The following is a 25,288-nucleotide window of genomic DNA, read 5'->3' as shown; positions in this document are numbered from 1 at the left end:
TCCATTCTGGGAGACGATTTGGCAATATCCAGTGTCCACACCAGAACACATCTAATCCCATTCCTCAGTAACGGTGGTAGAGAGGATGGAAACTCACCATATAGACCCACAAAGAAACCATCTAAAGCTTGTCACAGCGGCATTGGTGATGAAACCAGGTTAAACCTTGAGCCAAGGTCTAATAGGTTAGGCATTTCAAAGGCTCCATAGGTGAAGGTACAGGTTACAAAAGGCTCCCAGGAAGTCCCTTAGACTCCCTCATGCACATACAGACACACAAGGTCAGGCGTTAGAAAATTTAAAGAGACAGGCTAGAGAGATGGCTCAGTGGACAAAGATGCTTGCTGCCAAGCCCAAGACCCAAGTTCGAGCCCCACAGCATAAAAGAGAACTGACTGTCTGACCAGCTGCCCTTTGACCTCTACATGTGCACCATGGTATGCACACCTGCACCCATGCCCACTAAATAAACAAATATAATACAAATTATTTTTAAAATATTTAAAAAGTATGTGGGAGAAAGATTTCTCGGTGTATGTGTTGAGGGGGGCATGCTGATCCATTGATCATACCATCTTCCTTTCAGAAGGGAAGAACAGGGGTCATTCTGTCTTCTCCCAAGCCACATGGGGAGCACGGCATATGCTCCCTAGATTTGTGGACTGTGGCTGAAGATTCCAAAGGCAAAAGAGGGCAGTTCTCAGCCATGTGCCCAGAAGAAGCCGGTGTCAGGCATGAGGCACAAACATGTCCTTGGAATAGAAGTGAGCCTCCCCCTGTGCAAGAGAGCCAGAGTGTGCTGCCTCAGTTCCCGCCCAGCATCCCCCACCACTCCAGCCTCAGATGGGGGAACCCTCAAGAGAGGAAGCCACTCCTTAGACACGAAGTCTTTTCCTGGTTCCAAAGACTGCATAGATGTCAGGGTCTTTCAGGAACCTTTGAAGGCTTTTCTGAGCAGTCAGCTTGTGCACATGCCCCTACACAGCAGAGACCACGCAGTGGAATAAGCAATCACGGTCCTTCTCCACACACAGTGCAGAGGGGAAAGGTGGACTGTGTTCTGCTGTCTTGCCACTAGGTGGCGGAATGAATCGGACCCACGGAGCTGTGCAGGTACGCAGGAAGTACTAACTATATTTAATCTGAGTTCAAAGTGAAGTTAAATACCGCCACAGTTTTCAACAAATGGATGCTAAGACACCTACTTGCTTTTTGATTCTAGAAAACAAATGTTTGTATGTCTCCGTTACAGAGAATCCTAACTACATCCTTCTCTCCAGCTTCCTCAATACAAGCAGAGACAAGTCAGCTCCCTGTCTCCTGGATGGGGTGAGCAGTGGTAGGCCATCATTGTGTGTTATATGAATAATTAACAAATGCTACCTGTAAAGCTAACACTGAGCCATTTAAATATGGTACCACCGCAACAGTGCTAGTTAATACTATTTATAAGTAATTACTATATAATATATACTTAATGTTGTGACGGTAGGCTTAAATATATAAAACTTACCATTGTCTTCATAACTAATAAAATATAGAGTAATACTATGTACGTACATATCTTAAATATGAGTGTATGCATATACGTCTCTCTCTGATTGATTTATATGTTGTGTTTGTGTATGAAATGTTGCCCACAGGCTTTGAATGCTTGGTCCCCAGTTGGTGTGGCTATTGTGGTAAGTTCTGGAAACTTGAGCGACACTAAAGGAGTAGTCACTGAGGTTGGTCCTCAGATGGCTGATGTCTCTGGTCCCTTCCTTCTTGCTGTTTCCTGATTATCAGACAATGAAGTCGCTTCTCCAATCTGTTCCCCTCGCCATGACGTTCTCCCCAAATGCTTGGAGCCAAATGACAGCGGCCTGAAGCCCCTGACACCACAAACCAAGCCAAGTCCTCCCTCCCTGAAGTGGTTTCTATCAGGTATTGGTCATGGTAATACCAAAGGAGCCAATAAGCAAACTGCCAGGGACCCAGGGGAGTGAGCCCTCTGTATGGGAACAGAATGTAGTGTGGATCATAACTAATTTAAAATACTTTAATTTATATACTTTCAGAAACATAGGTCAATAAGAAATCCACTTTTCCGGTTTTATTTCATTATAGAATATATTTGATAAGGGTACATACAAACGGCTTCATCTTGAGTCACGTTCTTTTCTGGTGCCCTGCTCTTTCACAGCAGGCTAGAGATGGCAAGGGAAATGTCCCCAATGTCGTCCTTCATCAGCCACTCTAAACAACCAGTGTGGTAGAATTCAGATAACTCAATTCACTTACTTGCTTAAATGAGTTAGAAATCTCAGCATTTGTCCTTAACTCTTGGTAATCCTTCTATTTAAAAATCCGAGATACAGTCCCCAATGTAAACAATAAATCAATCCGTCACACAATGGGTAAGGCCTTCTTGACACATTTAGACCACCTATGTTCTACTCGTCAGAGCATAATTTTAGTCCATATGCTGCGCACTGTCCATGCAGCAGAGTCGGGAAAGGAAGCTGCCCTGAGCCCTGGGAACCTCTGAGGTGCTGCACTCCACAGACCACCACCACAACACTGAAGAGAGTCCCTCTCCAACTTGATCTACTTGGTCGTCGGGTACAAACGTACAATGTCCAAAGCACACACAGCGAGGCCCAGCCTTGGGCATTTTATCATGAGCTGCTAAACTCTATACAAGGACAATACCGTATCATGCCATGAATACACAGAGAGTGGTGGCTAAGGGTCTCACCATTAGTCAGGGCACACGAACAGAGATGGGGTGGGGACTGCAATCTGTGGAGGTGCTGAGACACTGGCTGTGTCCCCAGGAAGGACCGTCTATCCAGAGTGTGGAAGCACCTATACACCCCACTGAAGCCCATGGGTTCTGTAGTAGAAACTGCTTATCCAGAGAGAACACAGCCCCGTTCTTGCCAGCCTCCCAAAGGGAGGAGTTAGTGAGATCTTAGATACATGACCAAGGAAAGTCTGGTATTTGCATTCCTGATTCAGCTGGGCAAATCAGTTATGTGATTTATCCTTTTAGGACCAACTAGTCAACGACCCCAGTTCAGTACTTCATTATCATAAATATCTGACTTAGCAAGGTGAAGCAGTGAAGACTATATACAATATTTTAAAAGGCATTCTGTGACCATTTTGAAGAGTTCATAGAAAAGTGACCACAAGGACACACCAGTCCCTTCCATCGATGCCACTGCCATGTAAACCTTGGGAACTTTCTTTACCCAACATGCATTCTGTCCCGCACTTATATAACAAAAGCGGACACGAAAGCCGCTTATCTGGTGTGACACTCGCTGGCTTCCCAACTAAGGTAACCGGTAGAGGGACAATTTTCCTGAGGTTTGTAAGAGTTTGTAGACAAAACAGAAATCACAGTGACCAAGCGGAACGTGAGTCTGTCTCCTCGGGCACGATCTGCTCCCGGAGCTCCCTTGGGGACTAAATGACCCGCCATTGCATGATGCTCGTGTCTTTCCCACCCGTGGAGATAAGGTGGCTGTCTTCACAGAGGAAATCGACGTTGGTGACATGGCTGCTGTGTCCGCTGTAGATGTGGCTTGGAGCCTGGAAAAGTATGGCAAGGAAGAAAGCTTAGCTGGAGCTGACTGTGGCGTCAGGAAACGCTTGGATTTGAGATCAGTCCACAACTCCGTTACTCTCCCCCTTGTAAGCTGCTCTTGTCTGTGCACCCTGCTTTGTTTCAGGACTCAAGAGGGGTGCAGAAAGAATCCCCCAGGACAGAAGCAAGCGCATAACAGACCTGAAATCAAGTACAGTCAATGCCAGAGGATACACCAGGTATGAGCCAACCCTAGGGTGGGACTAAGCAGTTGCTGGGGTGAGGGATAGGGTCTTCTGGCTGAAGGATGTTCAGATTCACCAAGGCCCAGGAAAGCAATCTAGGCGCAGGTTGGACAGCTTAGCAGGGCGAGTGGGCATGGGGAGGTAGGGAGCAGGGGTGTGTGTGTGTGTGTGTGTGTGTGTGTGTGTGTGTGTGTGTGTCAGGGTGAAGCCCATACAGCTACAGAGGTAGACATACCAGATACAGAGAGCTGGGTTGAGGTTGCCCCAAGGGCAGTGGGGAACCCCAGAGGTGCTCGGGCAGCAGATTAGCAGGGTCATATGCTGGCAGCTCTTACCCACAGTTCATTTCCACAGGTCAGAGCATCAGCACATGCCCTGTAGGAAGACTGTGAATGGCGAAGGCCTTACCCTGAACTGCGAGCAAGGGTAGGAGAAGAGGTGCACTTTGCCGAAGTCATCGCCTGTGCACAGGAGCTTTTTCTCGTGGGCCCGGCAGACAGCATTGATGTCCGTTCCGTCTGAGCCTTCTGGCCACACTCCTGAAACAGAGCACAGACAACACTGGAAACCTCCGAGGCACAACACGCAGGAACTGGTCACCAATGGGCCACAGAAAGAAAACCTTCCACCTGGGCTCTAGAATCAAAGGCCAGGACGATGCTCGTTTCCACCTCCTGCCTCTCTCTGGCTCCTGGTTTGTCTAACCTGGGCCAGCCTGGAGAAGCTCCGCATGGCTTCTAATGACTTCACTGAATCACACAGCCCCAGCAGCCTTCTGAGCTGCCTGCCTTCATTGGGAGCACTTCCGGGTGCAATGGCAGAGGACCAGCTGCCCTGGTTATGAAGTGACACCTTTCCCTTGTAGGTACTCCAGACTGCAGAGGTACCTGGAGGATAGGGACACTGTCCTGGGAGAGACTTTTTGGTTGAAAACTTTACATCTGAGAGAGCTGAGTACACACCAGCTCCTCAGCGGGAAGCCCTGGTGTGAACCTACAGGGCTCGACACTCAACACCAAGAAATGAGAGGCGCCACACTTAGGGAATTCCTGTCAGCCTGCTGACTTCCAGCTGTTCGGATTGTAGCAGCTTATTTTAGGCTATGTATTCCTAAGATGAGCTTTGGAGGAAGTGAGAATTTGGGGCTAAGGGTCAAAGAACATAATAATCCTAACAAGTGGTAAATAAATTAGGTGCTGCATGGTTCGTGTAGGTACAACATCCAACAACCACTCGGGGAGGACTGTCCTGTGCTTTGGGAAGGGTTAATCACCTCATCCTTCTCACCAGGCCTGAGCCCGGGAGATGAGGAGAGCGTGTATCACAGCCCCAAGTAGGGACAGAGCAGATGGACAAGATTGAAGGTGGTGGCTTAGAGCTAGGGTTCGATTCCCAGCACCTACATGGCAGATAATAATTACAGCAATTCTAGTACCAAGGGAATCTGACGCCCTCTTCTGGCTTCCACAGGCACTGCACACACATGGTGCACAGATACACATGGAACAAAACACTCATACCCATAAACAATTACAAATAAATAAATTCCTAAAGAAAGACTTGAGGTGGTGTGACCTCATACATTAGAACACATTCCATGTTCAAAGTCAGTGACATCTGCGGACCCCTACCAAAGACATGGAATCCCAAGGTGCAGGTGTAGGTGGCCCACTCGATGTCCCTTGTGGTTTCCACACTCACGACTTGCTTACAGGCAGACGGGACCCCTGGAAGAAGCAAACAGCCTCGTGACTTTTCAGTCAAGACCCCAGCTCTCCCTGGGGCCAGGCAGGGTCCTCAGAGCCGTGCCCCATCTGAGAAGACTCCCACCTTCCGACTCATGGGAGCGGCGTACACCGTTGTCAGTTTGTGAACGAAGGAGTGCAAATCTGAGTTTTAGGAGGGGCTGCCTCTCAGCACTCCGTGTCCTTCTCTAAGACTCCCCTCTGCTCCCCACCACCAGCCTGGCTTCTCCCATCTGTGACCAGTCTCTGGTCCCCAGCCACCTATTGCTCAGTGTCCTCACGCCAGGCCTGAACCCTGCCCTGCTTCTGGACTGTTCAGTCCCCTTCTAGCATACACACACACACACATGGACACACGGACACACACATCACACACACACACGGACACACACATCACACACACACACACTCATACATAGAAACACACACATAGACACATGCATGTGCACTCGCATGCTCTCATGCACATCCCTCAGCCTCTTCAGCTCTGAGGTAGGGAAGGAAGTACATGGAAATCAATCTCAGCAAGTGCCGAGGCCTCCAGGCTCATCTGTCTGTCCCCTAGATGAACCTCACTAATGGTCTAGGTGCCCATGTCTGGTTCTAGACCCAGGCCCAGGCTAGGTGCCCATGTCTGGTTCTAGACCCAGGCCCAGGCCCAGAACATCTGCCTACTATGCACCTGTGTGAGGCAGGACCCTCGGCAGAGGGGCTTCCTCCTGGAACTGGCTGCCCCTCTTCCCTGCCTTTCCCAGGCTCCTTAACAAGTGGACAACAGGCCCAGAGGAGTGTAACTTCCTCCTACCCACCGGCCTTTGGTCCCTTACCAGCATCTGAACCTGGATTTCCTTATTCGTAAGAGAGGACGAGCCTGAAAGTGCCAGAAAACACTGTGGGTCATGAGAAGGGGGCAAACAGCAGTGTGCATTCTAAGGAGCTCCTTGGGGGTGGAGAACCAGAGCACTCTGATGTCCAACGGCCCCCTCCTTTTTGCTCAGGCACATGCAGGTACTGCTGTTAGCATCCTTCTTCCTCCCAGGTCCTGCCTAAGCACAGAGACTAGCCAAAGACAGGCTTGAAGAAAAGGAATAGGATCCAGGGGCTTTTGTCCACTCCAAGTGGAGGGACTTCATGGTGTCTGTTTGTTTGGGAGGGTCCCTTTACCAGGGCCAGTCATACCGTGACATTCACCCACCTCCTGGACCTCCACACAAAGCTCACCTCTTCCCCCAGGGTGGGCCCTGCTCTTCAACAAGACCCCTCCCAATCAACCCAATCTGGGGTTAGGCCAACTCTTCCACATCACAGAGGACACCGAGGGATGGAGAGGGCCTCATCCCACACAGGCCCGAGGGAGTCTCAGAATGAGTGTTCTCTGTAATCTAAACCCAGACAACCCTGTTGCCTGTTACTCACAGTAAAGGATTTCGTAGTCCCCAGAATTTGACACCAGGAACTGTGAATTCACGGACCAGTCCAGGTGGGTGATGAAGCTGGAATGGCCCTGGGGGAGGAGAACACTGGGTAAGTTCCTCTTGCCTTTCTGAACTTGGCAGACACCACACCACAGTAACACAATGACCACATAAGCGTCCCCAGGAAACAGAAGAACGTACGGAGCACTTGCCAACTCTTGTGTATTTCCTCCCGTTGTCCCCAACGCCGTATATGTAGATGCAGTTGTCGTGGGAGCCTATCGCTAAGAAATTCCCATCTGCAGAAACAGGACAGGTTGCACACGTGAAGTCACCATTTTATTCATCGCAAGAGAAAATGCTACTTGCCACCACAGATTTGGACCAAGCAGCCCAATGAATGAACTAGTCAAAGGGAAATATTGCTTTCCAATGCATCCTATACAGCTTTCAAAGCTCTCATTTGAAAAATACCCACAGAATAATAAGTATAGAGTCTGGTAAAAGTTTATAAAAATTCTTTATTCCCAAACTTTTAAACATAGTTTTGAAATATTTATTTTTATTTTATGTGTATGTGTATTTTGTCCATGTGTATGTAGAGGTAGGTATGTACACCATGTACCTGCAGTGCCTGAGGAGGCCAGAAGGGGGCATCAGAACCCTTGGAACTGGAGTTACAGATTGTTATAAATTGCCATGTGGGTGCTGGGAACTGAACTCAGGTCCTTTTCAAGAGCAGCTAACGCTCTTAAACACTGAGCTCTCTCTCCAGCCCCTGAAATAGAATTTTATAAATTATATAAAACCCTTCCCTGGCTGTCCCTTTCCCCACCCCTGCAGGGTGGAGACCCAGTTCTATAGTCCCAGCTATCTGAGACCAGACCTCTGCAGCCACAGCCTTCCTCACAGGGCACAGGGCCTAGAAGGCATCCCTGTATCTCCCCAAGGCTCCACTTCAGTGGATTCACCTGCCTGTGTCAAGGAAGTCTAGGCTGTGGGGCTGCAGGGCTGGTGCTGATAGTCCAGGCAAGAAGCTTTGGGTAAGGGTGGCAGAGTCCTTCCTGCAGCTGGCCAACAAGCAGCCAAAGTTGATGGTGGGGGAGACCCTAGGACCTACCAGGAAGAAACAGGGTCTGGAGACTAGTCCAGAAATGCCAGCATGTCCTGAGCAGGGCCAGCAGGAAAGACAAGGTAATGACATCAGAGTGGTGACCTCCAGTTGTTAGGAGGGGAGCTGAGAAAGGAGTGAGGAATGGTGGGTTCCCCAAGCCAGCCTGGCTGCAGACAAGTCCTTGCTCTTGCTGATCATCCCTCCCTGTCCATGAAGCATGCTGTCTTAGTTAGGGTTTCTATTGCTGTGAAGAGACACCGTGACCACGGCAACATTTAATGGGATGGTTTACAGTTTCACAGGTTCAGTCCATTATCATCCTGGTGAGACATGGTACTGGAGCTGAGAGTCCTACATCTTGATTGGTAGGCAATGGGAAGTGAACTGTCTCATAGGAAACCTCAAAGCCCACCCCCACAGTGGCACACTTCCTCCGATAAGGCCACACCGACTCCAACAGGCCACACTTCCTATTAGTGCCACTCCCTCTGGGAGACATTTTCTTTCAAACTACCACACATATGCAGGCTACCTTTCACAGTCCTCAGTCAGGCTCACTAGACAACTTCTGGGGAGTCCCTGGCAGCCACTGGCATACACCGTCACTTCCTCCAGAAGGCCAGTTCTCTCCCTATAGGGGGACTGCACAGGGTGGCATGGCCTGAGACCACCAGGCGATGGTATTTTAGGATGCCCTAGCAAGATGGGGAGGAGGGCAAGATGGAAACAGCCTAAGCAGTCAGAAGCCCAAAGGGAGAGGGCAAGCATGTTTGCTGGGGAGGGAAAAGAAAGACTATTACAGAAGCTGGGATCCTGGGCAGACCATCCACACAGTTGGCTCCAGACAGGGCCAGGGAGCTCCAGAAGATCCAGTGTCCCTGTACTGACACCATCTGATCATGACCCTCTGCACTGACAACCACTAGTATTGTCATTTTCCCAGTGGTGGCTAGGGGCCAGTGCTGTCTAAACTGTTCCCACATTCACCTGCTCCAACGTTATGAGGCAGGGGTTGCCCAACCCAGATTTTAGGATTAGAACCACAGTGGCATAGGGGTGTGTGTGTGTGTGTGTGTGTGTGTGTGTGTGTGTGTGTGTGTGCACATGCCACACTGCATGAATGGAGATCGGAAGACAATTCATAGGGAGTTAGTTTGCTCCTTCCACCATTTGTCCTAGGGAATCGAACTCAGGTGGCCAGGCTTGGCAATAAGCACCTTTACCTGCCATGCATTTCATGGCTGCCTGGGAGCAGTGTGACCCAAGGCCACTGTGGTGGTATGAATTAAGAATGGCCCCCGTAGACTCATAGATTTCAATGCTTAGTCACCAGGGAGTGGCACTATTTGAAAGGATGAGGATTGGGAGGTGTGGCCTTGTTGGAGCAGGTGTGGTCTTGTTGGAGGAAGTGTGTCACTGGGGGTGAGCTTTGAGGTTTCAAAAACCCATGCCACACCTAGTCAGCTCGCCTGTGCATCCTCTCTCTCTCTCTCTCTCTCTCTCTCTCTCTCTCTCTCTCTCTCTCTCTCTCTCTCTCTCTCTGCCTACAAATCAGGATGTAGCTCTGAGCTACTGCTTCAGCGCCTGCTTGCTTGCTTGCCGCCAGGCTCCTTACCGTGATGATGGTGCTGAAACTGTAAGCAAGCTCCTAATTAAATGCTTCCTCTTGTAAGAGTCGCATTGGTCACAGTGTCTCTTCACAGCACTGACTAGGACAGCCACTCCCCAAAGTCTTTGTCCCCTGCCCAGGTGCTGCTCCTGGGCTTCCCTGCCACCTTCTAGACATGGGTAACATATATATTTTTTATCTCCTCCACTCCTCTGTCAGAGAACACACGGGCAGCTCCTCTTCCAGTTGACCCTCTCAAATGTGCTGTCTGGTTGTGAAAACCATTGGGTTGACAAAGCACCCAGACTCCAGATGGGTGGCTGGCCCAGGGCGCTCACATACAGTGGGCAGTCCGTGACTCAGAGGGGAAGGCAGCATTACCCAGAGCAAAGCTCCAGGGACTGCCATCGGGACAACAGAGAAGAAATGGAAACACAGGCCCTGCTCACGTGAGCAACTTCTGAAGAAGACAGGCTACAGGACGAGGCTCTCCCGTACCCGTTCTAGAGCTTCATAATAACTATGAGAAGGACGAGACACCTAAGGGCAGCCCAAAGAGGAATGCATGTGGGGAGCTAGAAGTATCTGTGAGCTGGAAACACAAGTTAAAATGTCTGAGGTGTGGCTTAGGCGGTGATTGGGGGGGTGATGATTTATAGCATCTGTATCAGGGAAGTTATTCCCTAATTAACCTGGGTGTTTGCCTTCAGAGGCGGAAAAGTGGGAACTCCAGATAAGTCAAACAGGAAAGAAAAGGAGGGGCGGGGGGCATAAACACTAGGACAGAAAAATAAAAGGAAAAACCCATCAGTGACACACAGAATTGGCTCTTTGCAAACAAAGATCGGCAAGACTGACATGGCTTTGTCTAGTTGACTGCGCGACCAAGAGAGAGGACCTCAGTTTCCAGTGTCAAGAATGAGAGACAGGCTACTCCCAAGCAGCCTCAGATAAGCCAAAAGGATTGGAATCAAATACTGTACGTGTTGGTGCCAACAAATTGCCTAACACAGAGAAAACAAGTTCCAAATGGACCCATATCATCAAACTGCCTTGAAGAAAAAAATTCAGAATAAAGCTATAATTTTTTTAAAAGGCACCAATCCAGCTGTTAAAAATCTCCCCAAACTAGAAAACATCATCCTGAGTGAGGTAACCCAAACCCAGAAGGACAAACATGGTATGTACTCACTCATAAGTAGATTCTAGATATAAAGCAAAGAACAATCAGACTGCAACCCACAGAACCAGGGAGGCTATATGGCAGAGGGAACCTTAGGATGACTGTGGCTTAGAATAAGTTTTGGTTTTACTCAAAACAAAACAAAACAAAAACAAAAAATAAATAAATAAATAATAAAATAAAAATAATAAAAAAATCTCCCCAAAGTGGGTGTGTGGTGCATGCCTGCCATCCCAGAAGGCAGGGCAGACTGCTAGGAGTCTGAGGCTAGCATAGGCTACTATAGCCAAGTTCACACTAGCCACGATCAAGACCCTGTCTTCAAACCAAGCCAAAGTGCATACACAAATACCACTTACAAAGAGTATCTCCATAGTTTCACTAAAGTTATGTGAATTCTATCAAATAGTTAATAAGTATCCAAAGTATCCACCAGGTGTGGTGGCACAGGCCTGCAATCTCAGGACTTGGGAGGTTTGAGGCAAGAGGATAGCAAATTCTAGGCTGGCATGCATAACAAATCTCTCTCTCTCTCTCTCTCTCTCTCTCTCTCTCTCTCTCTCTCTCTCTCTCTCTCTCTTTTTCTCTCTCTCTCTCTCTCTGTGTGTGTGTGTGTGTGTGTGTGTGTGTGTATGTCTGTATCTATGTATCTCTCTCTCTGTGTATGTATGTATCTGTCTCTGTGTGTGTGTGTGTGTGTGTGTGTGTGTGTGTGTGTGTGTGTGCGCGCGCGCGTGTGTATGTGTATCTGTGTATCTCTCTGTCTCTCTCTGGACTATAACTCTTCCACAAGCTCAGAAAACAGGAGAGGCATGCCTCATCACACTCTACAAGGCCATAGCACTTTCCTAATGAAGACATCACAGTATCACTATAGAACAACGTCCCTCACAAACATGAATGCAAAACCCTCCACAAAATATTATAACTAAAATTTAACAAGAGAGAAACGCTGTGAAACACTGCAATAAAACTACTTATCACAGGAATGTAGTTGGTTGAATGTTGAAAAATCAATATGCCACATTTAAAAAGAACAAACACATTCTCCATCTTTTTTTTTTTTCTTTCAAGACAAGGAAGGTCTCACTATGTAACCCTGGCTGTCCCAGAACTCACTCTGTAGACCACAGAGATTCTCCTAACTCTGCCTCTGCTGGGATTAAAGGTGTGCACCACCACACCTGGCTCCCCCCCACACTTTTTTTTTTTCACATTCTCCATCTTAACAGATGTAGAAAAGCATTTGACAAATCTCAACACTTCTTATGCTGAGGACAATCAGGACAGAAGAGAATGTGCTCATGATGGCATCGCTGCCCCTAAACATGAAAGTCTGAAAGGAAAAGAAGAGAGCCACCACGGCCAGCCCCGCCAACATTTTCCTGGAGGAACCGGCTTTGCAGTGAAGGAGAAGTAAAGGTGTCTATATCCAAAGAGAAGGCAAACTTTTTATTTACAGATGAAATCGCATTGTATGAGGAAAATCCTGAAGAATTATATACACACATACATAAATCACACATGTACATAAACCACACATATACACACACACATTCCACACACAAACACTACACACATTTGTGGTGGTGTTGTGTTCCCCAAAATATTGTGTACCCTAATAAACATATCTGGGGTCAGAGAACAGAAAAGCCACTAGATACTTAGGCTAGAAAACGTTGGCACTCATGCCTTTAATCCTAGCATTCCAGAGGCAGAAATTCATCTAGGATCTCTGTGAGTTCAAGGCCACATTGGAAACAGCTAGGCATGGTGACACACGCCTTTAATCCCAGAAAGCGAGCCTTTAAATCTCAGGGAGTAGTGGTAGAAAGCAGAAAGGTAAATAAGGTGTGAGGACCAGAAACTAGAAGCATTTGGCTGGTTAAGCTTTTAGGTTTCGAGCACAGCTCAGTTGAGAGCCATTGGGATGAGGACACCAGAAGCTTCCAGTCTGAGGAAACAAGATCAGCTGAGAAGTTGGCCAGGTGAGGTGCGCTGTGGCTTGTTCTGTCTCTCTGACCTTCCAGCATCACCCCAATAACTGGCCTCAGGTTCGATTTTATTAATAAGAACTTTTAAGATTCATGCTACACACATTCACACACACATACTACCTACACATATACACAAACCATACACACATACATAGACACACACACATATGACATACAAACTACACACACCACACATACATACACAAACCACGCACACCAAATCACACACATGAATACATACAAACCACATATGTATATACACAAACCACACATACATAACATATACATATATACACATGATACCCCCACACACACCTCTTTAAAACTGATTAGAGAGTTTAGGAAGGGGAACCTATATAAGACCCATAGGCAAAATTCGATTTTATTTCCATATACTAGTAATCAACCATCTAGAAATAAAATTCAGAAAAATTTCATCCAAATTAATAAGAATATCTAGAAAATAAATACAAATTTACCAGACAGGGCTGGGAAATAGATCATCCGAACTCATGCTTGCAGGGCCCACACTTTACGGAAGGGGCCATGTCCCCAGCCCCCGTGAACATTTATAATGGGCAAATGACACACATCTTGGAAGGGCATGAAGGCAACAGGGTATCACTTCAAAGCCTGGTGATGGAGTGGGGGCCTCACCCTGATACTCTGTCTAATTCTGTATGAGATTTTCTCTAACACAACCCAGGTGTGGTGGTGCACGACTTTAATCCCAGCACTCGCGAGGCAGAGGCAGGCGGATCTCTGGGGATTCAAGGCCAGCCTGGTCTACAGAGTGAGTTCCAGGACAGCCAGAGAAATCCTGCCTCAAGAAATGAGAAAAAGAGAGAAAGAGAGAGAGAGAGAGAGAGAGAGAGAGAGAGAGAGAGAGAGAGAGAGATGTTTTAATACAAAATTAAAACACAGTTGCACAGTGATGGGGGGGCGGGAAGTGCATACCCTACAAACCACAGCTATGTGCATGCTTAAGTTAAGTCTCCCTCAGAGGAGGGTTGTCAACTTGTTTCTTGTACAGAATGGCATCATTCCTGAGAATGTGAAAGTTGCATCTGACCTGGTGAATAACGCATCACGGACAGCTGCTCGTTCCCATCTGTGTGGACGGTGACCAAGTCCTTCGTTTCCGTGTCAAACACAAACCACCTGTTGTAAACGTGAGACACACGCACTGAGCTGTCTGTGAAACGCAAGGCTGCCCAACAGCATGAGCCTGTTAATTGCAGGGCTGTGTAAACACACTCGGCTCTCATTCAGGGAAATTCCCTCCACACCAGCTTTCCCCTCAGTAAGGAAAGGCCAGTTGACAATCACCACATGCCCTTCAGAACTCAGCACTGAGGCTTTCTCAGGGTCTTGTTTGCACACAGGAGGCAGGAAAGCCCTGGCCATGAGCAAAACCTGACATCAGAGCCTGTGGTCAGAGGTGCAGCCGAGAGCCACGGACATGAGGTGGCTGACCCAGAGCTCTGGTCCAGGGTGAGGAGGGGGACCCCAGAGTGTGGGTAGAGAGGCGAGGGGCTAGGACAGTTTGAACCCCCCCCCCCATGCTCCCCACTGTGCTGGGACTAATCAATGCTTCTCCTAAGGCCAGGGAGCAGGAAACAGGGTGTGTTAAGCATCAGAATGATGGAGCTCCCAGGCCCCAGCTGTGGCTCTGGCTGCTGTGGTTTCAGACCTGGATGATGGATGCAGAGGTACTGCCGTCCTGTCTACCACTTGGGATCTAACTACCCACCCTGGGGGCCTTCATGAAACCTATATGTTGCTTTCAGCTGAGTATTTGGTCCTGGGATCAAAGATGTAGGTGGAGTAGATAAAGTGGTAGGATTAGGTCACATGTGTGTCATCTGTTTTATCCTAGGATAGTTCAATTCTGAACACTGTCACATGTCCCCTGTCAGCAGATGGTGATGTCTGTGAGGCTGCTAGAGTCTTCAGAGGGAAGGGTCTACTGAATTAAAGCTCTGATGTCTCAAAGAGAGTCCATGTGTGCCTGTATGTGCGCATGAGTGTCATTATGCAAGCATTTTTTAAATAAAAAAATAATAAATCATGTGTACAGTGTGAGTCTGTGTGTGGGTTTTTATACACACATGCAGTACCAGAGAAGGCCAGCAGAGGGTGCCAGATCCCCTGGAGATGGAGTTAGAGATGGCTGTGAGCAGCCTGATAGTTCTGGGGAACACACCTGGGTCCTCTGCAAGAACAATATGTGCCCTAACTGTTGAGCCATCTCTCCAGCCCCTCCCTTGCAAACATTTTGCAGAAAGACTCTTAAGACGCTGCTACTATGACTTGTGAGTAGCTGTCTTTATAAACCCCACAGGTACAGAAATCGAGTAGTATGCTTTTAGGAAAAGGATGATGGGAGGGAGCATCTAAGACTATTATAGCTGAGGCTATAATAGACTCAGTCCTCTTCATCCAGGGTTTTGTTCTCTATGACTTCACTGCTGTTTTCAACCTCAAGCTTGAAAATATTGAACGGAAAAATTAAAAAAAAAATTTGTAGTTTTACATTGTGTCTGTTCCGAGGACATTATTCACTCCATTTCATCTCTGTGAGAAAGTGAATCATTTTATCCCACCACAGGGGAGGTGAGTCCACTATAACCAGATGCTTTGAGAAAAAAAAATCACACGTACAGAATGTCTACAGTCATAACGGATCCATCTGATCCTTAGTTACCGCCGCTCACTTCTCACTGAGTCGCATTACTCCATCAGATTTTATCCCAGGCATGTATAAGAGGAAAGAGCTAGGCTCTAGGGGGTTCGGTACCAACTACATTCTTAGACATCCAGCAGGGGTCTTGGAGCACATCCCCGAGGGATGCTCTATTGAGTCAAACAAAATGGAAGCACAGCCAAACCCTGCCAAACCATGATAATACCAGCCGCCGCTGTCACCCGCTAGCCAGCTCGGCAGATGTTCCCGTGTACATGGCTTTTTCAGTCATCCGTGTTGGTGGAATTACCATAGCTCACAGACAGGAAAGACAGTCGAGTTTACATAACTGTCTCACAGATGCACGGCTGCTACACGGGGAAGCTGGGGAGCGAATGCAGATCTGCTGCCCAGTGTGTCAGCGGAGGCTGGCGAGAGGAAGCTGTGTCTGAACGTGAGGCCCAGCATCTGGGCACTGTCTACAGGGCTGAAAGTTTCTCCGGCTGAGAAAGCAGGCTTCATATTTCAGGGCTTTGGAATGCTTTCTTGCCCAGTGATTCTCAACCTTCCTAATGCTGTGACCCTTTAATACAGCTCCTCATGTCATGATGACCCCCAACCATAAAATAATTTTCGTTGTTGCTTCATAACTGTAATATTGCTACTGTTAAGAATCATAATGTAAATATTTGTATTTTCCAATGAGTTTAGGAATTGTGACCCATAGGTTAAGAATCACTACTCTGGGGCCTCTGGAACTGAAGGCAGATGGAATGCAGTGGGGGTGGAGCTGGGGAAGAGACATGGCTTTCCTCAAGGTTTCAAATGGGAAGGACTCAGTTTCTCTTTCGGGTTTTGATTTAATTCTCAGTAAATCACTGGGACAGAGAAGATGCAGCCAAAGCTGGCATGCCCCTGCCTCTGCCTCTGGGGACGCTCAGACATCCAGCTGCTCTCCATAACTCTGACAGCACAGGCAGTCAGGTGGGGCAGGGGCGGGGTGGGGGGCGCGGGGTCCGGGCTTACCTCCCAGTCAGTGTTCCGACTGCAACCACAGACCCTGAAGGATGAAAACCGGAAGACTGAGCTGGATCCTAAAACATTTTAAAGGAAGTGTGAATAGACGGCCAGACACAGCAAGACAGCACAAAACCCACCCGTGCAGTACTCTTCCCAGGCTCCCGGCTCTGTTTGAAAAGCCTCTGTGCTCCCCCAGAAAAAATGTGGTCCCCCTGGGATCCGTGTCACACTGCAATCGCAGTACAGGTCTGTCCTTGCCGAATCTCTCTGTTGTCTTATGGCCTAGCCTATCTACAGGAGTCACGAAAGGCAGACAGACAAATGCTCTTCTTCTGGGCTTGTGTGTCCAGACATCTCGCTGACCCCTGGGCTCAATGGAAAGTTGGTCAAATGGTGTGCTCCTATCTGGGAACACAACACAGGGCAGGAGTGGACACTGGAGGCACAGAGATGCTACCAGATCAACTGAAACCACAAAAGCCAATGGAGGCTCAGTACCAGTCACAACATCTGGCTGACTCCAAAGGAGGTGGTCCTCACTCAGGCTGGTGCTGCCGATGAGCAAGCTGAACTTGGGTTCCCTTGACCCGCTCGCTACCCCACAAGCTGTTTCTGTCAACACAGCTCACCTGAACCACACAACTATTTTCATATGAGGTACTAAGGTGTGGAGAGGCTAAGGCCTCTATCCATCAAGGGTGGTGGGGAGAGGGTCTAGGACACCGCCGGGCTGTGGATGCCAGTCCTGGTCCCAAAGTGCTGTTAGGCTAGAGCAGTTCGCTGCCTGGTGACAGGCAGGGAGGGAGGTGGAGTGTCGGGGCTCTCGGTGGGTGACTAGGCTCATGGAGCTGCAAGCGGGCTGCCCTCCCTCAACGCAGTGGGAATGCCTACCCTTCAGACCCTCTACCCTGGGACTCAGCTGGCTGCGGTGACCAGCACCCTGTGACAGTCTTCTTTGAAAGTGGAAGACAGGAGAGCCAGACCCAGTCCCAGGCCCTTGGAAATACCAGCAGCTTTGCAGGGAGTAAACGCATGATCCTGGGCACTCTGAGAGGGCTGTTTCCTTATATGGGGTGTGTGAGTTGTCAGGACACAAGTAACCAATGGCGGCTGCCTGTGGTTTACTGTAGTGGGATAGAAGAACCCAGTCTGAGCTGGGCAACTAAGTCGCTTTTTTTTTTTTTTTATAAGTATAAATGTTTTGTCTGCGTGTATGTAAGTGCACCATGCGCATGCCTGATGACACCAGAGGCCAGATCAAGGCGTTAGATCCCCTGGAACTGGAGTCACAGATGGTTGTGAGTTGTCATGTGGGTGTTGGAAATGGAACACAGTCCTCTGCAGAGTCGCTCATGCACTTAACCACTGAGCCATCCCCCAGGCCCCACCTACTAGCTTAGTGGCCTTGACAAGTAACTCAGCCTCTCTGTTCCCCACTTTCCTGATGAATAGTCAGAGCAAAACTAAAGTTTTTCAACCTGCAGGGCAGCTGTAAGAACAAAGGACAATACAACACATTCACAGCCTGGTGTGCCTATAGCCCAGGGATGCCAGCCTGATCTCCATGCTGGGGAAGGGATTTGGGGCTCTGACAAGAAATCTGTTTCCCTGTAAAGTTCAAAACGAATACTTTATCTCTGCCTTCAAAGTCCATAGAGGATACATAAACCCATGTCCTCAGTGTGGCTTATAACTCTGTTAGACAGGCTATCACAGAACACAGGCTCTTCACAAGACTTTCTCAGCACCTGGGTCAGTTAAATGTGCTCTCAGGAACCCTGATCATCTGCTTGGAGATGCTAACCTGCTGTTGAGAAAGCTCAATCGTGAACTTCAACATGATATGGGTGAGGACACTGGAGGCATCCTTAAAAACAAAGTAATTACTAAAAGATAAAACGTTGCTTTCAAACAACTTCTTATCACTGTTAACTTCATGCAAAAATACATCCCAGATGAGTTTTTATAAGGAAACCAGAAAGGCAGCATGCACACTTACCTCTATGATTTTGTCCCAGACGGGCCGGTGACCGACAGCATCCCAGAGAGTGGCGTGCTTGTCATGCCCACAGGTCAAGAACTGAGGTTTGGAGGCGTGGATGGCCAGCCCCCAGAGCTCATCAGTGTGACCCTACAAAGAACCAAGACACGGGGACCGTGAGATCCCGTGGTCGCAAAGGAGCCTACGTCATGCCTGAATGACTGTCTCACCAGTTCGTTCCTCCCCAGCTTAATCACGACACAAAACACAAGTCTGAAGTAGGTCATCCCACTGGGAAACTCGGGAGGCAGCCCTCTTCCAGTGCTCACATATATCTGTACTAATGGCAGAGTGTAAGAGTTGGGCATTTGCCAAGCTGACAATACCTGAGTGATGGGTGTGAAGTCCCCTGACAAGGTGCCTTGCAGGACAAAGTTTCTAGTCGTGCCTATCAAGATGACATTGCCCTTCCCCTCAGCCACTGTCCGGATTGGGCCAAACTGCTCTGGAATCTGTACGGTAAACAGTCACACGAAAACAAAGATTTAAGGTTTCATTCAGTTGACTTTTTTTTTTTTTTGGAGAGGTCTCACTGTAGTGTAGTTCAGGCTACCCCTGAATTTACTATGCAAACCAGGCTAGCCTCCAATTCAAGGTAATCCTCCTGATTCAGTCTCCCCCAAGTGCTAGGATTATAGACATGTACCAGCATTTAGTTCAGGCATTAAAAATATTTGTGTCATGTGCTGACTTTTATGATAGTTTTATATATGCACCCAGAAGAGGAACTCAGTTATATAGATACCACAGCCAGCTGTTGAGCAAGTGATCAAAACCCTAAACCTTATATGTGTGTGTGTGTGTGTGTTTGTGTGTGTGTGTGTGTGTGTGTGTGTGTGTGTGAGTGAGAGAGAGAGAGAGAGAGAGAGAGAGAGAGAGAGAGAGAGAGAGAGAGAGAGAGAGAGAGAGAGTGAGTGAGTATGCACACACATAAGTGGACCTGGGACCTCTTGTATCTGGGCAAGTACTTTACCTTTTAAACTATAAACATTTTAAATATCTTAAATGAATCAGCAAGAATAAAGTCTTAGCAGGGCATGATGGCCTTTAATCATAGCACTGGGGAGGTAGAGGCGAGTAGATCTCTGTGAGTTTGAGATCAGCTTGGTCTAGATAGTGAGTTCCAGGCCAGCCAGGGCTATATAGAAAGACTCTGTCTCAAAAACAAAAACAAAAAAAACAGAGAGAGAGAGAGACTGGCTAGTCTATCCTTTAGACTTGTTAGGCCTCCTGCCTCAGGAGCTGATAAAACCTGAGAAGTGTAAGAGTTCCAAAAACTTCCCTTAACTTCAAAGTGGTCCTGAGCGGTGTCACTGTGCACATTGATAAGTATACAGGGGCACGGGGGGAGACATTCGTAATGCCCCTGCAAAAAACAGTTCACTCTGCTAAAGGGAAGTATGTCCTTTCAATGGGGCGGCTGGGCCTAGGCGCTGACAGGAGGCATCCAGGCCCAGCACAATGAGAAGCAGCCTGCCCTGCCATGGCAGAGACTTACGGCAGGGCAATGACTGAGCTGGTGCTATGGAGCCTTCCTGGACTCCTAGTGCTTAGGAGGCTGAGGAGGGACAGCTGGGAGTTAGAGGCTAGCCTGGGCTACAGAGTGGGATTCTAGGAGATAGCTCAGTCAGTTAAGCACTTGCCAGGCAAGCTCAAGAACCAAGGTTTGGTTTCTGGAACCCAGGTAAAAGTCAGATGAGGTAGTGAGGGCTTGCAATCCCAGCAGTGGGAAGATGGAGGTGGACATATCCCAGCGGCCTGCTGTCAGCAGCCTAGGTGAATCGGCAAGCCCCATGGCTCAGTAAGATGCCGTCTCAAAAAATAAAGTGGATGGCTCCTGAGGAATGGCACCAGAAGTTGACATCTGGCCTCCACATGCACACACACACGTACACACACAGACACACACACACACATGTACACACACACACATACACACAAATTCAAAACTAAAACTTTTTTTCCAAGAAAAATTATAAAGGAGAAAAGGAATGATATTCTGTGCAGTGGAAGAGCTGCATGGTGAGTGATGGACATCATCTGAGATGCCAGAATAGGTTCTGGTACTTTCTTTACAGTTTAACATTAGAATGCCCATGACCAGCAATGCACAGTACATTCCCTCAAATGCCGATCGAATCTTTATTATTATTATTATTATTATTATTATTATTATTATTATTGTTTTTCAAGACAGGGTTTCTCTGTGTAACATTCCTCATTGTCCTGGAACTTGCTCTGTAGACCAGGCTGGCCTTGAACTCACAGAGATCCACCTGCCTCTGCCTTCCAAGTGGGACTAAAGGCGTGCGCCACCATCTCCCAGTTCCAATTGAATCCTATTATAAAAGAGTCATGTTTTTTTGGTGCTGGTGTTACAGGATTTAACTCAGCATGTGTGACGTCTTGTCCTGGTCCCTCAGCTTTACCGTCCTCTGAGTTGGGATGACATGGGTGTGATCAAGGACTTCCAATGCCAGGAGACGGTGGCTACTTATCCACACTCAAGCACAAGGGATGATGTAAGGGAAAGAAAGGAGGAACAGAAACACCGACTCTGAGGAAAGGGACCCGAGACTGTACCCATCGTGGAGGCTGGAAACAAGGAATTTGAAGGAAAGGCTTAGAAAGGCAGCGTCTATGTCAGACACATAGGGACGTCCATGCAGGACTGGTCTTCACAAGTGGGGTCCTCGATGATTGCCAGAGATTTTTTGGCATGCACAAAATCTTATGTCCAGAAGACTTGGGGTCCAGAACCTGCTGGTGATCTTTAAGCAGGGTTCTTTAAGGGTGAACCCCGAAGAGTGATGCTGGAGATGGAACCACATGCAACAGCTCAGTAAGACAGACAAACGCAGGGCTTCTTGGAGCAATGAAGGCACCCCATCCCCACAAGTCTCAGTCTGATCCCAGGACTCAGAGTTCTGTGAAACTTTAGGGCATTGCATACTTAAGGAACAGGGATGAAACTAGATGACTTCCCCAGGTCTTCCAAATTCCCTTGTCAGTGATAAGCTGGGCAGGCCTGTCCAAAGATATGTTCTTAGATCTTTGCAAATCTCCAAATTAGTACTATCAATATATAGAAATCTCTGTTCCTCTATACTGTAATGTGATGTAATGTGATCTCCCAGTTGACAATACAGTCTCACCTCATCTGTTACTTATAAAGTACTTTCTCTCACATCAACCTCACATAATAATGTAACCATTCACATATTCTTTCTTTTCATTCAAAGATTTGTTTTTTTTATTATATTTATGAATGTTTGTCTGTATGTACGTATGTGTACCACATGTGTGCAGGGCCCACGGAAGCCAAAAGAGGATGTCAGATTCTCTCAAACTGGAGCTACAGAGGGTTGTGAGCAGCCACGCAGATATTGGGAACTTAACCTGGGTTCTCTGCAAGAGCAATAAGTGCTCTTAACCTCTGAGCCATCTGCCCAGCCCCTATTTGTTTTTCATTCTCCTCCTTTTTGTTTTTCTTTTCTTTTGTTGTTGTTTGTTGTGAGACAGGGTCTCTCTACATAGTCCTGGCTGTCCTGGAACTCTCTATGTAGATCAGGCTGACTTCGAACTCACAGAGGTCCTCCTGCCTCTGCCTCTGTCTCTGGAGTGCTGAGTCTTACTGAGATACACATGGCAAATAAAAACTGTATATCTTTAAAATATACCCATGATGTTTTGACATATATATCCAGAACTCTGATGGTTGAAGCAAGAATATTGCTGTGAGTCTGAGGCTAGCTTGGGCTACACTTGAGCTCAGGGTCATCCTGGACTATGTAGCAAGATGCTGTGTCAAAAAAGAAAAAATGCTAAGGTCTTCATGAGCATCTGGGGAGATGCCAGTTGGGAAGAGGACACACATTAGAACCTGAATGCAGATCGCTAACACCATGTAAAAAACCAGGCACAGCTGTTCACATCTGTGGCCCCAGCACAGGGTATAGTGGAGACAGGAGGATTGCTGAGGCATGGTGGCTACCAGCCTGACTCCAGGTTCACCAAGAGACCCTGTCTCAAGGAACTAAGGTGGAGAGTGATAGGGCAGACAGCTGACATCCTTGTCTGGCTTCTGCAAATATGTGCATGGGTGTGTATTCCCATACACACACATGTGCACATACCACATACACATCACACACACACTCTTTCACACACAAAATATATAAATAAAAGTATACTATCAAATAATCATGGAAAGGGAGGGGACTCCTAAAACTCAGATGAAAGCCTTTCTCTGCCAAATAACCATAAACCACAACTTCATACTGCCCCACACATGCAGTGTGCGACTCAGAATCTACATGCCATCACACACTAGGGATGGAGTGCTGCCCCTCACACTGATGCCAGTTTTGCAACCTGCCTGCTCATGACTTGGAACTAGAGGGAGAGACCTCAGTGAGGCTGCTGGTTGTCAGGTGTCCTGCTTCGGCTCCCGTGGAAAGACAGTCTGCTCTCCAGGTCTTAGATGGTGAAATGAACCACAAAGGACCGGAAGTGTTAGAAAGCGTGCAGCCCCTCAGCAGAGAGCTGTGAAAAAAACAGGTGCCCCATACACCCGGTTCACAGTGACGCTGTATGCACGCAGCATGCTGGGGATTCGAGAAAAGAGAAAGGTTCTGGCGATAAATACAAACACTCATAAGGGTCCCTTGGAAAATGAAGATTGTGTCTACTAAAATAATGTTTCAAATAGGAAGTGTTGAGTAGCCTCAAGTCCTATTTTGTTTTACTTGTATATAAACTACCTCTCTGATTTTTCTAAGATTGTTGCCCCCCCCATAAAAATTAATCTAATTTTTTTTCAAAACTCTGAGCTGAAGATTCCAAACCATAAACAAACGCATCAGGTGAGTAAATAGGTACAGGGTCCATGCTGTGGCTTACCTCTGTTTTGTGAAGCTTCTGATAGTTTCCATTCCAGGAAATGAGCCTCCGGTCCTTCCCTCCTCCCGACACCAGCGTGCCATCTCTCAACATACAAAGTGCAAAAATGCCACCCTCATGGGCCCCTTGGACTGCATAGCTTATCCGATTTGTACCTAAACATACCAGGAAAAGCACCATGAGCCAGAACAGGACCACAAGGCTAGCTAGCCTCTGGCCATTGTTAGTCTCATTTCAGTTTGTTTTAAAGGTGTTGTGGTAGGTTATGATATTATTTTAATGCATTCCTAGGAAGGACTCAGAGTTTTGACTTTCTCAGAGCCCCAGCATGCAGGAACCAGACAGCTCTGCAATTGAGGCAAGCATAGTATCACAGGAGCTGCGTGTCTGCAGACATGGACTCTGCGTGTACTCTCTGACTTCTCCGTAGTGGGCTGTTTCTTCTTAGCCATTTGTGGAATGGGGCTACAGCTTACCCTGCAGGGCTGTTCTAAGGGTCAGATGAGCATTGTCTACAGTAGGTACCAAAACAAACAAACAAACAAAAAACAAAAAACAAACAAAAACCACACACCTTGCCATTCTGAAATTACATTGGGAGGTCTGTCTCCCCCTGCATTCCCAGACCCAATTCTGAGACCCAGGAGGACAGGAGGGTGTGTCTTCCTGAACCTAGGAAACTGGTGAATTCTCGATGGACTTAACTGGCACCTCTTTTCCGAGTGATGCTGTCCCTTCTCTAACTGTAGGGGATTCAGATCTGACCTGTGCACATGCATCTCATCTGTATTGGTGTTGGCAGTGCTCCAGCAATGTCTGCCAGATGCTATGTGGACCAGAAAATTTACCCACATAGGCCACGGCTCTATACCCATTAATAACTTCTGCTTTACCATCTGCTAATAGCTCTCCCAGCAAAATGATTAACTCCATCCTAGTGTTCTGACCTTAAAAAGCCTTTACCATGGTATATGCAACGCCAACAACTCTTAATACTTCCCTGTTTTCTTCCATCCTAGCTTTCGGGTTTCACTAAAACTACACACACACAAACACATCTATGCAACTTGGAACTTAGTGGTCATCCTGTACGTTACACCAGCAGCTCATTTCCATACGGGCCACCTCCAATGTCTTAGGTACAACATTACCAAAACCACTAAATGGCTTTGGGACAACTGCTTGTTACCTTTTCCCCACACCAAGATGTTGCCACTTGAATCTCCAGTAATGGTATCACCATTTTCAGAAAACGTCACGCAAAGGACAAACTTTGGCTTCTCTTGTTTCTGTGGAATGCAGTAAGTATGCACAGGGATATTATTTACCGAAGACATCCTTTTACTTGTGTTAATAAGGCTAGGACCCCATCAACCCCAGCTGGATGGTGTCAGTCTCTGCTGTCACCCTGGTGGCCTTTCAATTTTCTGCGCTGTCAGGAAACGGGGGGGGGGGGGGGGGGGGGGGGGGGCTCCAGATGAGTCACTCTAGGAGAAGGAGATTTATGGCAACCCTAAATGGCTGTGGAATCCTAAAGCTGCAGATGGTTCGAGCAGGGTGGTGCTGGTGGTGGAGGGGCATGAGGAATGGGGGACAGAGAACAGAAAGTCCCCGCCACCCTTAGCAAAGCCAGGGTGCCCATCCTAGGAGCAAGTGCCTGTCTCAGGCTCCTTGCCGCTAGCTGCCCCGTCAGGAGGGCCTGACTTTTCTTTCCATTTTATTACCAGGGAGATTCTCAAGGTGTGGAGGGCTTC

The 25,288-nt window shown here is 47.7% G+C and overlaps 1 protein-coding gene across 5 annotated transcripts in view; it reads right to left on the bottom strand.

The window, feature by feature from the left end:
• Positions 1-2,080: 2,080 nt before the first annotated feature.
• Eml1 (EMAP like 1) overlaps positions 2,081-25,288 on the bottom strand; it is a 110,028-nt gene continuing 86,820 nt past the window's right edge. For all 5 annotated transcript variants that reach the window (XM_052738938.1, XM_052738940.1, XM_052738943.1 and 2 more), the window contains 11 exons: positions 24,724-24,823; positions 23,535-23,689; positions 18,959-19,084; positions 18,591-18,722; positions 16,598-16,665; positions 13,958-14,046; positions 7,184-7,281; positions 6,984-7,071; positions 5,454-5,549; positions 4,231-4,361; positions 2,081-3,582 (listed from right to left, as the gene is read on the bottom strand). In XM_052738938.1, coding sequence (XP_052594898.1) covers positions 3,457-3,582; positions 4,231-4,361; positions 5,454-5,549; positions 6,984-7,071; positions 7,184-7,281; positions 13,958-14,046; positions 16,598-16,665; positions 18,591-18,722; positions 18,959-19,084; positions 23,535-23,689; positions 24,724-24,823 — 1,209 coding nt within the window. In that variant the 3' untranslated portion in view covers positions 2,081-3,456. The remainder of the gene's footprint in view (positions 3,583-4,230; positions 4,362-5,453; positions 5,550-6,983; positions 7,072-7,183; positions 7,282-13,957; positions 14,047-16,597; positions 16,666-18,590; positions 18,723-18,958; positions 19,085-23,534; positions 23,690-24,723; positions 24,824-25,288) is intronic.

Source organism: Peromyscus californicus, unplaced genomic scaffold (assembly GCF_007827085.1).
Source record: "Peromyscus californicus insignis strain IS unplaced genomic scaffold, ASM782708v3 Scaffold_15__1_contigs__length_86483966, whole genome shotgun sequence".
Lineage (NCBI taxonomy): Eukaryota > Metazoa > Chordata > Mammalia > Rodentia > Cricetidae > Peromyscus > Peromyscus californicus.
The sequence above is the reverse complement of the archived record's forward strand: the minus strand, read 5'-3'. Positions and strand labels throughout refer to the sequence as shown.